This window comes from Anabrus simplex, chromosome 5 (assembly GCF_040414725.1).
Source record: "Anabrus simplex isolate iqAnaSimp1 chromosome 5, ASM4041472v1, whole genome shotgun sequence".
NCBI lineage: Eukaryota > Metazoa > Arthropoda > Insecta > Orthoptera > Tettigoniidae > Anabrus > Anabrus simplex.
Window position 1 is genome coordinate 393,631,977 of NC_090269.1, and position 17,556 is coordinate 393,649,532.

General features: G+C 40.0%; 1 protein-coding gene across 1 annotated transcript in view; it reads right to left on the minus strand.

Moving 5' to 3' along the window:
• LOC136874564 (pickpocket protein 28) overlaps positions 1–15,070 on the minus strand; it is a 343,119-nt gene extending 328,049 nt beyond the window's left edge. The window contains exons 1-2 of the mRNA XM_067148201.2: positions 15,003–15,070; positions 14,529–14,726 (exon numbers count right to left, since the gene is read on the minus strand). Coding sequence (XP_067004302.2) covers positions 14,529–14,726; positions 15,003–15,070 — 266 coding nt within the window. The remainder of the gene's footprint in view (positions 1–14,528; positions 14,727–15,002) is intronic.
• Between the last annotated feature and the right edge of the window lie 2,486 nt (positions 15,071–17,556).

Consider the following 17,556-nt stretch of genomic DNA (forward strand, 5'->3'; position numbering starts at 1 on the left):
GAAAGGAAGCGATCGTGGCATTCATGACGTTACAGCCCCAGCATTTGCCTGGTGTGAACATGGAAAACCACGGTAAACCATCTTTAGGGCTGCCGACAGAGGGGTTGGAACCCACTATATCCCACTCATGAGCTGTGGAATATCCCCATTCAATAGGACAAGGCAGTTTCCAGCACCGGTTCTAATTAATATCAGGATGGGTGTAGTAGGAGGTCGGTTACATCTTTTTATTAATGTTATCTTGCTCCTGTACAGTAGATACAGTACGTTACTGGAGCTTTCAGAGGACGTGTTGCTTCGACTACGCCGAACCACGTGGATTTTACACGATGGTGCAGACATTTCCTCAACGGTAGACAGGACGATGTGGAACTATCAATTGGGCAGCCCTTATTCCAGTGGATTGTTATGCCTGGGGGGACATGAGAAACAAAGTATACCGAACTGAGGTAACCACTTCGGATGACCTCCGTGAACGTATGTTTAAGCAACAGAGGATATTCTGAACCACAGTGGTGTCTTGGCTCGAATGACAAGTTGCTTTACGTCGCACCGACACAGATAGGTATTATAGCGAGGACGGGGCAGGTAAGGGTTAGGAGTGGGAAGGAAGCAATCATGGCCTTAATTAAGGTACAGCCCCAGCATTTGCCTCGTGTGAAAATGGGAAACCACGGAAAACCATCTTCAGGGCTACCGACAGTGGGGTACGAACCCACTATCTCCCGAATACTGGATACTGGTAGCACTTAAGCGACTGCAGCTATCGAGCTCGGTGTACCAGTAAATATACCGACACGAGGCTGACGTATTTGAGCACCTTCAAATACCACTGCACGGGGCCAGGTTCGAACATGCGAAGTTGGAGTCAAAAGGCTGGCACCTCAACCGTTTTAGCCACTCAACCAGGCAGGAAGCACGAAATGTAGGTACGTTTAATTTACTTAGTTGTATAATATATCCATTTTTCGTTTGAAACAAAACGTTCGATGTGCTTCGATAATTCAATTCTGATTCTACTCATATGGATATCCTATGCCATGCATTTGTTCGTTGGCGCAAGGAACTGTCTTCCTTCTTCTACCTTTACGCAATGCACAACGGGGATCGTACCGCATTTCACGTCCCGGCGTGCGTATCCCAACCAATAATTATATCACACGCTCGTACAGGTCGCGCACCGACACAGGTTTTCAGGTCATTTCCATACTCACTAGACCACAGGGCTGACGACCACAGATATCCCTATCCCCTAAAGGACGTAACAGCAAATGAACCAGTATTAACGCTGAGAATTCAATACATCTCCAGGGTCCGAAACCGATAACTAGTGTTGTCTGAAACCCCTAAGACGGAAACTAAATACTAACAACAACAAACCAGTCTGGCGATAATGTAACGTAACATGTTGTAGACTGGTAGCCTTCAGCTGTTACCGTAGGTCAGTTGCTCGTAAACATAAAACCAGTTTGGCAAGTATATTACGTAACATCACGTGGCATGGAATAGGGAGCGCTCAGCTGTCACAGTAGTACAGTTGCTCTTAAACATAAACAGAACAGAAACCAGTTTGGCAGGGATGGCGCGTGACTTGCCTGTTATCAAAGGAAAGCTATTCATTCACAAGAACAAGGCATACTACCTATTCTAAAAACATCGTACCCCTTTGCTCTCGAAAATAACTTCCGAGGATTACTAAAAGTTTGATATATAGTGGTTCGTCACATCGTTCTCTATTGCTACAATAAATATCTGCACGTATACACCTAACACCCTGTATATATAAAATATCTTGTCATGACTGACTGACTGACTGATTCACCATCGCCGAGCCAAACCAACTAGACATAAAGAAATGAAATTTTGGCGATACATTCATATTACAATGTAGGTACTGACTAAAGGAGTATGTTAGGATATTCAGTAGCTAAAGGGATAAAGGGGGGTGGGGTGAAATTTTAAAATGATTGCATCGAAATCTCGAAAACTGAACAGTTTAAAGACACGAAAATTGGTATTTGGAATCTCCGTTAAAAGTAATGAAACACGCATTTTCTTGTTTTCGAAAAATCACGTTAAGGAGGCTGAAAAGGTGAAAATTGTGTGAATACCTTTTATGTGGATAATTATATATCAAGAACTGAACATGTTACAGTCATGAAAATTGGTACCGGTATTTGGAATCACGTTTAAAAGTAATGAAACACGTATTTTTTTGTTTTAGGAAAATCTACTTAAGGGAAGGTGAACAGGAGTGACCAAATATATATTAAAAACTGAAGATGTGTCAGTCATGAAAATTATTATTTAGAATCTCGTTTGGAAATAAAGAAACAAGTATTTTTTTGTAAAATCTACTCAAAGGAGGGGGGGGGGGGCTAAACAGGACTGCCAAGTGGGTGAAAACGGAACATGTAACAGACCTGGAAATGGGTATTTCAATCTCCTTTAAATATGAAGTAACGCATAGTTTTTTGTTTTCGGGAAAATCACTTTGAGGGGAGGAAGTAAAAAGGACAAACTGAGGGGTTGAATTCTTTTTATTAGGATACTGGTATCTCAAAATCCGGAGATATTACAGACCTGAAAATTGGTATTTGGCATTGCCTTCAAGAATAAAGAGACCCGTATTTCTTTTGTTTTTCCGTGAATCAAAATAAAGGGCACGTAAAAAGGACGGAAATGCGGTGACAGTCTTTTAATGAGGATACATTAATCTCAAAAATGAAAATTTGTATTCGGATTCTTCTTTAAAAATAAAGAAACTTGCCCTCTTTTGTTTTCGGAAAATCCAATTAAGGTTGGGTAAATGAATTGAAAAATAAATCAGTTGTTTGTATGAGGACACTTATATCACAAAAACGGAGGATTTACGGACGTAAAAATTAGTATTTGGAATCTCCTTTAAAAGTAAAGGAACACGCTTTCATGTTGGGGGAAGGAATCATCTTAAGGGGGGTGTAAAAGGAGTTGAATTATTTCTATGAGAATACAAAAAAGAAGTGGACTTAAGTCCATACACCCCCAAGGGGTTTTTGCTGGGGGATGAAGAATGATGCCGAAAATATACGTTTATATGAAACCGTTTGAATCACGGAGTTAAAATGTCAAATGATATCCTAGGTGTTAAATAACAGAAGGTTTGAAACAAATTTGACCCCTCAGAGAATTAAATGCGGGTTAAGATCCAAAACAAAATATATTAATTCCTTCCTTCGATACGGTTTAACGTACGGAGACAAAATTCCTAAAAGCCGTGTGTATTTTAAATCCTAGGTGTGAAATAGGAAATGTTTTAAACGTTCCACCGTTAGAGTGTCAAAGGAGGTTAGCTCCATAAATTAAATTATTCGTCCCTCCAAAACCGTTTGGCGTACAATGTTGTAATTTTTGAAAAGAGTCTTCTTTTATGTATTAGGTCTAAAATACCGTATACTTCAAAACATTTCTCCCCTAAGAGGTTTAGACGATAGTTGATTCACAAAATCACAAGATCGATTCATCCAAAACCGTTTCAAGCACGAACATAACTTTGTGGTCTTCAGTGTCCTAGATGCTAATAAATATTTCAAAACATTGATCCCTTAAATGGGTATTCATTCCTGGTAATTTTTGACGATTGAGTTCCTGAATTTTATTTTTAGCTATCTCAATCGGAAGACATATTTTGGTCATGCTAGCCCGGGAGGGCAATATAGCAAGTGGAGATGCAATTCTCCCCTAGTACGTCGGCACTGCATTGTGCTTATCACATGTATGGCTTGCAGTGGTGTCGCTAGCGGCGTGCTAGCCGAGCAGTGTCTTGGAAAAGGTGCGGTATCCAACTGATGAGCCCATGCCACACTCTGGGCGAGACACTGGTAACTTTTGACGATTGAGTTTCCTGAATTTTATTTTTAGCTATCTCAATCGGAAGACATATTTTGGTCAGTGAAATAATTTTCGGGCCGGTAAAAGTAAAAATAATGGTAACGATGAAAATAGCCATTATAAGTGTGAAAAAGTCGAGTAACAACGTTTCCAGTATTGATAATAATACTATTATTATCACAATATTCAAGCCAGGATTAAGTTGAGATAATAATAATGCGTTCGGCGCATAGGTAAGCGAGATTTGCAGTTTATATCGAAATCCAGTGAAGCATGATAAAGTTTAGCATTTTGTGAAATTTTGATTTCGTGGTACCGTGTATTTGTTATAATGATCTTAAAATTAACTTCCCGAAATTGAAATTTAAATTTTCCAACATGCCAAATATTTCCATACCTCAGGAGTGAAAAAGTTGAAGGCGGAGTAAACCTGTTTAATGAGTGATGTAGAAAAAGCATTACGCCGGGGACAAGAGGCCCTGTAGTTCGATGGAAAGGATTTTCTGCGGCATGGTGTATCAGTTGATGTGTAATATTTCTGAGCCAGGCTGTATAAGAGGAGTGATGTCCTGTACAGATCCAGAACGATTGAAAAATGTAAGTGTTGTCAAATCCAAGTGAGTGCGTTGTAACGCCTTCGTTAAATACAAGTTGATGCTCTTCCATGGCTATTATTTTATGTAAGACCGTAGGTAACGGCAGTTAAGCCAAGGTGACGATTCTATATGATACCAGCGGAGTGTATTGTGTGATAGCCGACCTCACGAACAAAATACATTCTGACACAAGGTCAAGATAATACTTAATTATTGTAAGTTAAATTTTATTCTGTATCTTTGCAAGACGAAAATATCACGGAGTGAAACATTGCGGCTCCGAGAATGAATTTTATTAGATTGAGAGTTTAGTCTGCGTATGTTGATGAGAATTTACTTCACTGGACAGTTCACGATGATGCATGTTTGGAGTGTTGACATTGCAAGTCAGTTGGAGGCTGACACTTGAGTTATGCCGTTAATATAGCGATGGTTGTGATTATTGTTTTCATTGATATTATGTAATATCAAACGTGCCTTTAGTTTATATTTATTTAGCGAACTTCACCGCATGTGTTCAAATTGTCATGAGGAATAGATTGAGCTATTCGAACCTGTTGTTTAATTTCGATTTCACGCTTTATCGTAGGAAATAGACACAGTAATATTTCCTGATTGGAGTTCACTTCTGTAGGGAATTTCACTTCATGTGTTAGAGTTTCAATGAGGATCAGATTTAAATATTCGGACATTGTGTTAAAGTTTCGATTTCGCCTGGCAGTATGAGTGATGTGTAGATAACAAAGCGTTGGCTCAATGATAGATTCAGGATGCTGCGTCTATTATAATTATCTTTAAAGAATGAGTAGACACTGTAACGTTGGCTCAACGACAGGATTAGGTCGCCATCTGTACATAGCCAAATCACAGGCTAGGCATTTTAGCGAATCGACTTGAACAATGTTAGTGTTCGATGTAGTGGATACGAGTCTGGAAGATATTAGCAGGTACTTTTTAGGTCATGTTTCAGCATAATATTTACTAGCCGAAAGGTGCTCCCATTATAGAGTTGTATCAGTAGCGGCATGAATGCAAGGGTTGTCCCACGTGTAGACTGATCCCTACTACTTAGCCGCGGGCGTTCAAGTTCGATCACCTTTCGTTTCTATTCGTTTCTTTTTCTTTACTTTAAGATGCATTGTTCGGGTGTACGGTATATTATGCTAGTGCAGTGTATTGACACTTAGTTAATTTTCGTAGAATTTACACTACGAATGCGGTTTCAATTCCTCAGCTGTTATTACACTTTATTATTTGTCATTCTTCGCTGTTCACATTTTTTATGTGAGACGATGATGTACCGATCACTTGTAGCTTGCTTTAAGGGGACAAGAGTGTAGGTTAGACAGATTTTTGCTTGTTGTTAATGCTTGTTGTTTAAAGGGTCCTAACATCGAAGGTCATCGGACAAAATGATTTTTAGTTGTAGTCGTAGTTATAGAGAATTGGAAATATTTCATTTCGTTTGTTATATATTTTGAATTTGTATTTTAACGAATTTAACGACGTAACTCTTTCACAACCTGAAAGTTGGTTTTGAAGGAACATTTATCATTTTCCTTTAACTTCAGTGTTTGGCGTTTCTCCTAAACGCATAATGAATTAATGATTTCCTACATTTTCGCAGTTCGTTCCTTCAGAACGATGTAACGTATGATCCCTCGGAACAATTGTTCTTGGTATCTTCTGAACATCTGCATGGGTTGATGCATGTTTCAGCATCGGGATTCTTCTGTAACTTAAGGGTGTCACGAGATGACAATATATGGTGGAAATTTATTTTTGATTGTGACAATTGCTGTTAACTCGTAATCGACTTTGACAATTGATGTTATCTTGTAATCAACCCCATGATTTCAAGTAATATTTCGTAACCTATCCGAAGCAAATGATAGTCAATTTGGTTTGATTGAGGATCCATTCGGGAGATGATCCAATATACGAGATGATAGTCGACTGGTCGATAACCTTAATTAAATATAAATCTGTTGAAGGTTAGATTTTCCAAGGATCGTGTGGATTAACTCTCAGTTATCGTTGGGATCAATGTTGCCAGTTTTTCATATTTTCTATTCTTTTTCTGGTTTTACTGTCCACAAATATTACATTGCGTTTTCATTCCTTGGAAGACAATAATATAAAAAATTTCAAGATACTTTTAGCACTCATGTTATGAATTGTGACTGCGTTGTAACTTCTTGTGAAAAAAATTTAATTATTTTTATTGCCTATTTAGTAAAATTAATCATCGTGATTCCATTAAATAAAAGTTTTAGTAAGTACATTTCTGCCCCGTATGTGAACCAGATGTGCCCGTCTCCTCTGAACCCTATCTATTGGTCAATGAAGTAATAGAAAAACTCGTAACGACCCCAAGATCCCAGAGACGGCATTGCTCTACCGAAGTGGCCGAGGCAGACAACTAACGATAGAACTGTAATTTCAAGGGTTCATTATGAAATACCGCATAAATATACCATTAAAAATTGCTCAAAAAATCGCACGTAAATTTGGAGATTAGGAAGAAATATACTAAAACCTTTGTTTGAAATGTGATGAGTTATTCTTGTGAAATTCGACCTAAGGAAAACATGAATAAACAAGACTTGAATCAGCTAAAAATGTGTTTCGGATGCGGATTAAAAAATCAAGTTGAATATAGAGAAAGAGCATTAGACAGGTTCTGATGGAACTAAAGGAAAACTGGAAACCACTCTCAGACATAACAATTAGGAATTCAAAGCTCTTGGGTAATATTCTGAGTCACATCTTTCTCAACAACATATTTGAAGGCAAAGTTCTGGGAAGAAGTTCCGAGAGACCGACCAAGACACTCCTGCTTCAGAAACACATCAGAAGAAGTGCGGTGTCCATCATATTGTTACGAAGAAACTGCGTCTGTTTTATTACCCTAATATATTTCATGGCTACCTACCCAATAAATGCACACACACACACACACACACACACACACACACACACACACAAAATTCTAATTAACCATGAATGGCCACACTTAATTTTAATTTTTTTTTTCAAAATCTTCCTCCACTTGAAGGCTTCCAAAGACAAAGAATACACTAATAATTCATTCAAAAATAAAATGAGTAAATTATGTCTCAACCTGGAGAGTTTCAGTCTGGCGAGTATAAGTGGTGTCTGAGTATCAAAAGAGAACCCCTGAGCACTTTCAGCCCCCAGTCGATGAACTCCTTGGTATTGATGTTAAAGGTATTCATCAGTTCTATCGTCTTCTTAGGGACTGTCCCTCTTGCACCGATCATGAGACCCCTCACTTCTATGTCGTCCAGTTCGTATTTGTTTTATAATACGGCACTGTAGGCTGGTAGATAGACTTCTTTTCTTAGTTCACTTCGTCTGGTTGGTTGGAGTGTGTTCCGAATCTTACTGTGGGGTCTAATATATATCCTGTCTTCCCTTTGATTGCGATCATATGTATCCTTCTTGTGTTGCCATTTACTCCGATGCCATGGACTTCCTCATGCACTTGATATCCTTTCTCACGGAGCGTCTGTGCTATGGATGACCTGATGTTATGATGTCTCGTGTTTCGAAGGGCTTCACCGAAGGCACAGGAACCCAAGACGTGAGGTAATGTTTCAGTCTCACTACATCTTCTGCAGCGGTTACCATCAAAGGACCTTCCTGGTACAGCTCTTACAGGTGCAACGTTACATGCCATTTTCAGCGCATCTCTCCACTCCGTGCTAGAAAGGCCATCATGGTTTCTAACCCAGCGGTTTGCAGGAGGGAACTCCTTGTACAGACACACTCCCTGACCTTTACTTCTCAACTGGCACCATTTTTCAAATTCAGATTCTCGTAATTTGTTTCTGAGATTCTTGGTTTCGTACTCACCGTGTCTGTTCTTCATATCCTCAGTTTTACCATTTACGTTTAACTCAGTTAAACATCTGTTATAGTGGTGTATTTATTAATGAACAACACAGGGGTTTAGGCCCAATACATGTTCACAATAGAGTTCTTCCTAAGCCACCCTGCAACTATCACGTCAATTAAATAAATAGCTGAATAAATACACAAATAAATAACTAAATATAATAATAATAATAATAATAATAATAATAATAATAATAATAATAATAATAAAATGATAATAATCATCATAATATAATAATAATAATATTAATAATACTATTAATAATCAGCTGGCCAACGGTTGATTCCCTCTATGAACCGTTTGCCTTACTTAAACATAAAATATCACATGCGCGATCCAGGAGCCAGACGACACTTTCTACCAAGTGTCCTTGTTGACTCTGCACATTCCAACACAGCCATTGTTTTTCTACATGGCCTACTCTGCATTGCTGTGCTTAGGCAAACCTTGTCTCGCCAGCCATAACTATGTTTACCTCACACCTCGCCTGTTGCAACTTTGTCCTTTAACAATGCATATCTCCTACACCCCTCCGTCTCCACAATTTCGCCACCAATAGGTTTATATATTACCCAATACATCAATAACTCACCATTTGTCAACCCGTATTCACTCTTACAAACTCACATACATTTTACACATACTTACTCCAATACTCTTAAGTTGCCCTTATTTCACTCAACACTTACATCACTATACAACTAATCAATCATCATTTGAGCACTTGCAGACCAAACACAAAGGCAATAATATCACCTCCTAAATCCAAAAATTACAGCAATAAATAAAACCACCTCTACCAACCCGCATTAAAAATCACCTCACCGACTCCAAAAATTCAGCAATCAATAATCCATTTAACAATCAAACCATCTTCGCTTGTAGCTAACAAAACTCTCTCGTACCATCACTTCTTTTTGACCACATTTCAACCTCCACCTTCATAATTCTACTCCCTCTCCGCACTCACATATTATAGCAATAAATAAACATCCAGCATCCACGTTTCATACCCCCAAATACCACTTCCGCTCCATCTCATATATCACCTCTCTGTCACCAAATTTCACCAATCAAGCCATCTTCAACTACAAATACCACACCCTCATATACCCTCGCATCCTTCATAATACCACTTCATCTTCACCTACAAATACCACACACTCATATCTCCAACACCACCTTTCACATATTATAACAATAATAAATTTCATACCACTCACAAATACTATTGCATCCACAATATATACCATCTTATCCTTCAAAATACCACTTCATCTTAATCTCCAGTATTCATAATTAAATGACCAGATTTACCTACCAAGCTATCTTCCACATTACGCCACCAAACCAAAATTTCACCTATAGATACCAAACACTCATGTCTACCGCCTCTCCAACACCACCTTTCACATATTATAACAATCAAGCCCTCTAAAACTTCCAACACCACATTTCAGCAATATAACACCAACTCCACCTCCTATACCACCTCTACTTCTACCATTACACTCACCTTCTGCCAACCACCATCTTAAACCACCACTTCTCCAACACCATATTTCAGCCCTATAACACATCATAACTTATATACCACTTCTCCATCCCTACATACCATCGCCTCTCCAACACCACCTTTCACATATTATAACAATAAATAAATTTCATACCACACACCAATACTATTGCATCCACACTATATACCATCGCATCCTTCAAAATACCACTTCATCTTAATCTCCAGTATTCCTATTTAAATTATCAGATTTGCCTACCAAGCCATCTTCCACATTACGCCCACTACTGCCTTTTGCTTTGCTTCTTGTTACAATACCCTCATTACTTTTCGCAGCTACCATCATGGCCCTTAAGTCTCTATCTCTCAATCTGCCCCGACTCTGATTGTAATTTTTCCAGTAACTCTGCCGGGTTACCTCTGACCTTGCTTGTTTACCCTGATCTTGCCTTACTCCACTGTTTTCACTTCCCAGCCTTTGCGTTTCCCTTACTTCACTGCTTTCCCCTCCTTGCCTGTCCTCTTCACTGCTTATGGTCCCATTTTCACTTGGCACCTCTTCCTGCCTCTCTTCACACCATACACTGATACTTTTGGTATTCACATTACTGCCTACCCCCTCTTCCACCATATCCCTGCCTTTCACTTGCCTATCTTTCCCACTGATCTCTGCACTTCTCTCTGCTTCTTCGTCTTGTTTTATCTTCATTTCTAAGTCCATCAGTTGTTTCACAGACCAGATCCTCCTCCAGTTGTTGCTTGACACCACCAGCTCTTGTCCTCTGATAATTGCTCTCAGCCCTTGCAGTTTCGCTCGTATCATGTGTTTTCTAAGAATTCGCTCGTTCCTGATCACTTCCATCCCCACGTCCCTCTTTATCCATATTTTTTTCTCCTGCATATTACCCGCATTGCCTACCACAATATCCGCCATCAACGTAGAAAAGAGTTGTACTTTGATCGGTCTGTTACCTCTCCTTCTTCCCACTCTCTGCACGTCTTCTATATCCACTTGACTAAAGTTAATTTTCATTTTTTCCTGTATTAGGTCCACCACCTTATAAATTGTAAGCACTTTGTCCTCTTTTTTCTCCTCAGGCACACCATAAATAAATAAACATTTCTTCCTACAATTTAGAGTGTTGGCTTCCACTTCTGTTTTCAGTTTCAGCGTCTCCTCTTCTAATCGTCCTATTTTCTCCCTTAATGCTACAACTTCTTCGGCATTTTTTCTCACTTGCGATGTAGTATCCTGTGCCCTTTCTCGAAACCATATCTTCATTTTCTCAAACTCCCTTGTTTGCTCTTATATCATATTTTTGATTTGCTCAAAGGGGCAGACTTCTACAATCACCTCTTTTACCACTCTTCTGAATTCTTCGAAGTCTTCCCTGCTCTCATTTCCACTATGGGTCGGACCCGGGTTCAGTTCGACCCCCGCAATCCATAATAATATTATAATCACCGCCGCTGATAGCATTAATTCACCTTTCTTTTCTATTTCTATTATGTGCCCTCCTAGCGTCACTTCTTCTTTCTTCTTTCTTCTTTCTTCCCTGCCATATCCCTATGGTCGCCCTGTACTGTTCTACACCAATCATGGCCTGTTAGCTCCTCGCTACCTTCCTGCACTCAGCACTTCCAGTCCCTACTCCCACTCTCGGGACCCTCCACTCAATACGTCCGCACTCGCCCGTGGCTTAAGCAGTTCAGCTTAAGCCACGGGCGAGTTAAACATCTGTTAATTTCTTCGTCTAGGTTTCTGGTAGCTTCAATATATCGGCTCTCCTCCCGTTTCAGAATGTTGCAGCTGTTTATGTTCTGAATTAAGGCTTCCCATCTTGCTCTAAAAACATCTAACCCTTTGTACCGTTTATCTGAGTAAGTCATAAAATCCGGAGTGTCAGTAGGAAGGGATAAGATCTCCTTTAGTGTACTCTTAACGAGTTTATCGGCATCTTCCAGAAATCGCAGTGGTATTTTACCTGCAGGAACGCAGAGGAACTGGTAAGTCAACGTAGGGCAGACTGAAGTATTTAGAATTAAAAATTTCTGTTCCGGATGAAGCCAGGGACAGGATAATAACGAGCTGAGTTTCTGCTGAAGGAGTGTCATTGATTTCTTGGGATCAAATAACATGGTATCTGCATAATTTACCCCTAAGTATTTGACACATTCGTTCCTAGGAATACATTTAATCTCCATACCTTCTTCGACTGTAATGAGCCCTTCGTTTATTTCTCCTCCACTGATATTAATAACTTTAGATTTTTCAGGGTTTATTGTTAGAACAAGTTCACAAAACTTTTATAGAGCTAGTTTCGTCAGTTCTATTGCAGTGTCTCGGTTTTTTCCTACAATAACCGTATCATCTGCGAAGCCTAATATTGTTAAAGGTTGCAGTCCATTGGCAAGGGTATAACCATGCTTACGGCGCAGCAGGTGGTTCGGCCCATTGCTATACCTGGGACGGCTAATCGCTACATTCACTTCCTCAAGTCCAGTCCCCTCATACAACAGCTGTGTGTAGACAGCTGGATCTGAACATAGGGCTACGGGCCACTCAACACACGAAGACTGTTATTTGGTTCGACTTCAAAGACAATCCAGTAATTCATACAGCCACATGCAGTGAACGACCAAACAGCAAAAGCTCAACAGAACGATACTCACAACAAGTTCATTTGCCATCACACTCACGATAGCGGCTTCCCTCGCTCACTCACGTCGATCCTCAGTCCACAGAAATACACAAACACACACCACTCTAAGGAAGTACACAGTCTTCCCTTCTTACATGTCTTCAGTCCAGCCACTCTCTGGACACACCGATTCCAACACCCACAGCTCCGCGGTCAGACCTCGGTGGGACACTAGCGACAGCCAATCCCTTTGTCGCCATCAGCCCAGCCCCGACCTCCAGCACATTGAGTCTCACACTGTCTCCACTACGGATTCCGACACTGACTCCGCGTCTAGCACAAACACTGACTAAAGCTCCACCTCACTGACTGTCCGCTGCTAGCCTTCCTTCTTATAGCTAGGGTGATGGGAACCAGAATATTCGCGAGGTGTCTAGTGGCGGAACCTTCCCGTTGAATCTCCAGGAATGTCACAGGTAAGCCAGCCGACGAGAGCAATACACGTAAATACCAGTCATGCCCTCCAGGCTGGCTAGGAGATCTCCGGACAGTTGGTTCACTAGTCCATTCCAGGAAATACCGAAATGGGCTACGGCAACCCTAGCACGTAACAATATGTTACCGTGAAGTGAACTGCAGAGGATTGACAAATGTGGCTGGACGACAACGCCTGGCCTTTAGGAAATGATGATATTGATAACTTTACCCGGGCGAAACCGTTCCAAGTTGCAAGACAACAAAAATCCTGGGCTTCTTATATAGGAATTTAAGAGGCTTCAGTCAATGAACAATAAGGTCAGCCCGTACTGACGTATGATCTACCTGCTTGGTGTCCGACGACAGCGGAGAACATGAGTAGGCTGCAGAGAGTACAGCGCCGCGCCGAAAGGCTAATTAACCGTCACTCCCTGTTTGAACACCAGGTATATGTTTGTCCCCGAGAGGGCAGCACAGGTCAAGGACAGTGGTTATACTGCACCCTCCATGGAAGGGGATGCGAGGTAACTCCACTCTCTAGCGTGGCTTCAGTTCGAGACGGTACTAGCATGGGGTTTGGATTGGTATTTAGCGTCATGAATAAATTAGTTATAAAATGTGCATTCTTTTGGCCTTCCCTTTGTACTTACTGTCATACATTTATGTGGACTGTGGGAAGAGCTAGGCCTCGTGCGGTATGGTCTACTACCTCGAATACGAGAGCGAACACTTCCCCTCCCATCCAATAAGGTTACCTTCAGTTGAGAAAATAGAAGAACGAACTGATCTGACCTTTCTCCGGAAATCCCTCTCTGCTTCTATAGAAATGTATCCCTTCCCTCAGAGTTATACTTTGTCCACGTTTATTGGCGTATCCCAAAGCTATGTAACTCGCTGTCAGGGGATGTCAAGAAATTGCCTTTTCCGAAATTTCATGTGTATGTAAAGAAAAAATGTAATTTAATGGAACTACTGCATGCGTCCGTGAGTGTGTGTGTGAATGAGTGAATGGCAGATTGCTAGAGTGAAAGGAACTATGTTGGAAAATGGATGAGTGAATGGCAGACTGACAGAGTAAAAGGAAGTATGTGAGCACATGAGTTATAAATTAATGACAGATATACACGTATATATTTCACAGTACTATTTAAGTATTTTGAAAAGTACAATATTAATATTTTAAAATATATCTGACCTTAAGATAGGTCTAGGGAACATTGTATACGTTCATGGGGGCTCAGTCTTTTTCTCTAGACCTTCCATATTTCTGCACACAAATTATGGTGATCAAATATTACTAATACTTTCTTTCCGAAATTCCGGAATCGCCGACTCATATATAAAACCCCACCTTTAGGCACTCTAATGTGAATAACAAATACCTGTTGTCAACGGACAGCTGTGCAGAATGAATACGAACTTTGGTACCGTATGTGCCATTGTGGACAGATTTGGTTATACGCGAAAGAAATTGGCATGGTAATTTATTGCAATATATCACTTACCTCTCAGCTAAAGGACGCTCTTGTTCTCCGAGGTACTGCAGTCCATGGAGACTGGTTTTCCGGCAGAACTCTTGAGAATAGTTCCCCACCCGCGAGCACTTGTTGCACAGTGGTTGAAAAGACCTAGTGGCGCAATCATCTGAGATGCCCAAACTAACGCAAGACGATGAAGGAACTTTGTCCTCGACATCGGACTGTCTGAAAATAGAACGGTCAAAATGAGGTGAATCTCTAACCGAAATTGCGGTGCCCTATTCAGGCTATCCGAGTTATTTGGAGGATTGGCTGAATAGAACGTGTACTGTTTGGAAAACAGAGTGAAACACACACACACACACATATGCAAACTATAAGAACACATTTCTCACATGCAGAAGAATAAAATATGTTATATGGACATGGGCGTGGAAATGCTTTATTTACATGTTAGAACTCACGGAAAAAGGAATCAAAAACCAATTAAGGATAGGTTACAAGAAAGAGAACATCGCTATGAACTGCTTAGCATTTGCTGACGATCTTGTGCTGCTGTCAGACGACATCGAATCAGTGATAATGAGAGTTGACACTTTGGGAAAGATAGCAGTGAAAACCTCCCTTCAGATATCGTATGAAAAGGCCCATTTCAGGACCAACATTAAAGAAGCCCCGGGATACTTATTCACAACAAAGGAGAATAAGATAAATAAAACTGTTAAATTCATGTACCTTGGTGAGAAATAATATCCTAACGAGTTCGGTATAAAAGACACCGCGAGAGAGCCAAAAAAAAGGAACTGAAGCTTGCATTCCACCTTACGAAAAACACATAGGACTAATCTACGACACTATTAGATATTACTGTGATCCAACCAGAGTGCCTGTATGCTTCAGAATACCTAGGATTAACAATCAGAAAATACATAAAATAAATTGAGAAGAAGAAAAGAAATATTTTAAGAAAAAGTCTAGAACCAAAATAAATGTGCTAACACATACCTATTACGCAGTAACAAAGAAGTATACAAACCATGCAGCAGGATTTCAGATACAGTACGCAAACGAGGGGTTAAATTCTTTGGACATATTTCAAGAATGCCCGACGTCTCACTAAGAACTTTTTTCCCATTTCATCAAGCACAGCAGGAAGGGAAACTCTTATGACAAATGGTTTGGTAACACCAAGAAGGTTCTGCAAGAAATGAAGATTGAGGATGAAGGCATCCACAACAGAACCACTTTCAGAAACAAGATACACACATTTGAGGAGTTCCTAGAGCCAGAAACAGCGACCAAGAAGATGCAACATTGTACGGCTGGAAAGAAAGAAGCTGTACGCAAGAGAATGACTGAAAACCGTCGCCAAAGAAAACTGAAATCATGAAGAGTTATTTACGTGGTCCGTAGCTGGCCAAAATTGATTTTCAATGAATGAAACAAACCCTAAAATATTTATCATTTAGGACCACCAATCCAGTGGAAACCAGCGAATGCTCATATTCAAGTACAAAATAAACAAAGGCAGAGACCCCAGACGCTGTCGAAGAAAACAAAGCTGTGTTAAAATTAGGCCGTAGATTTCGACCAGAACAGACATCAACCAAAATATTCATCTAAGTAAACCAAGCTACTAAAGGAAAAAAGTAATTCAACAAACCATTCTTATTAAAATAGAAATAATGAACCATTAGCGCATAAAGTTAATTTCTTGCGTTTTATTTCAATTTATCTACACATTTCTTCTCTTAATAATTGCAGAAACACGTTTCAACAATCATACAAGTGATACTTTTATTTACACAGGCCGTCCGATGTATCGGACGCTATGCACTCAGGTCAGTATAACAACACTAGTTACTCAGTATTATATTGTACAATAATGTTGCAAGCTAGAAAGTGTTAGAGAGTTGGATTATCTTATCCAATTTACAACGTACAGTAGATCTACAATTTCCACTAAAGACTTATCACAATATTGTATACGCTATTTATATTTATCTATCCACAGAAGCATTTCGGGTGAAGTACAAAAAAATCTGGTCCACTCATCGGTTGCCACTATAGGACTTGAACAGCTTTCATTGCGGTGCAGACACTTTGCATACTTGTTTACGCTGGACCACTATGATGCAATGATACACCATGATGCACCGTTTATCTCCATCTGTTTGTAGTTCGTACCAGCAGTGACAACACTGTAGTCATTCCAGTGCACCAGCAACGCACCACCAAAACTCCTGCAGTCGCTTCATCCCCTTCTTCATTCCACTGTCCGCCTTTCTTTGAAGGGGACACTTCTCTGTCTAGTTTTCTTGAAATGTCCTTGTTTCCTTTTGTCCCGTTGAAGCCAGATCTCTTACGAATTACAGGAATGTAAAGTAGTTGTCAAAGAATATTGCATACCCCTGTTTGATTCAGTTCCACCTGCACCAATAAGAGGTAGGACTACACTTCCTCCAAGCCCAAATTCTTCCAGCCTATTATTTTATATTGCTGTGTAAACTTGGAAAAGTAGAATGGTATCCTATAACCACTGGCAGAGAAAGAAGTCTAACAGAATTTCAAAATTCTTTGCATCATCTGGTGAGGGAGGGGGGAGATACAGGAAAACAGTTAGTCACTAAATGATGTAGATTATGATTTTGTCCACTTCGGGGTTGCTTCTTTTGTGTTACAATTTGACCTACTAATGCTTTTGAATTTTCTATCAGGGATATCTGAAACAGGGGTTCTGGCCCAATCTTATGTATGACTCAATCTTCATATGAGAATATTTGCCCCAATTTGTCCTCTTGAATTCCAACTTATACTTCATATTGTGATCTTTCCTACTTTTAAAGACGCCACTAAAACTTATTCGTCTACTAATGTCATTCCACGCCATCTCTCCGCTGACAGCTCGGAACATACTACTTAGTCCAGCAGCTCGTCTTCTTTCTCTCAGTTCTTCCCAGCCCAAACTTTGCAAGATTTTTGTAACGCTACTCTTTTGTTGGAAATCATCCAGAACAAATCGAGCTGCTTTTCTTAGAATTTTTTCCAGTTCCTG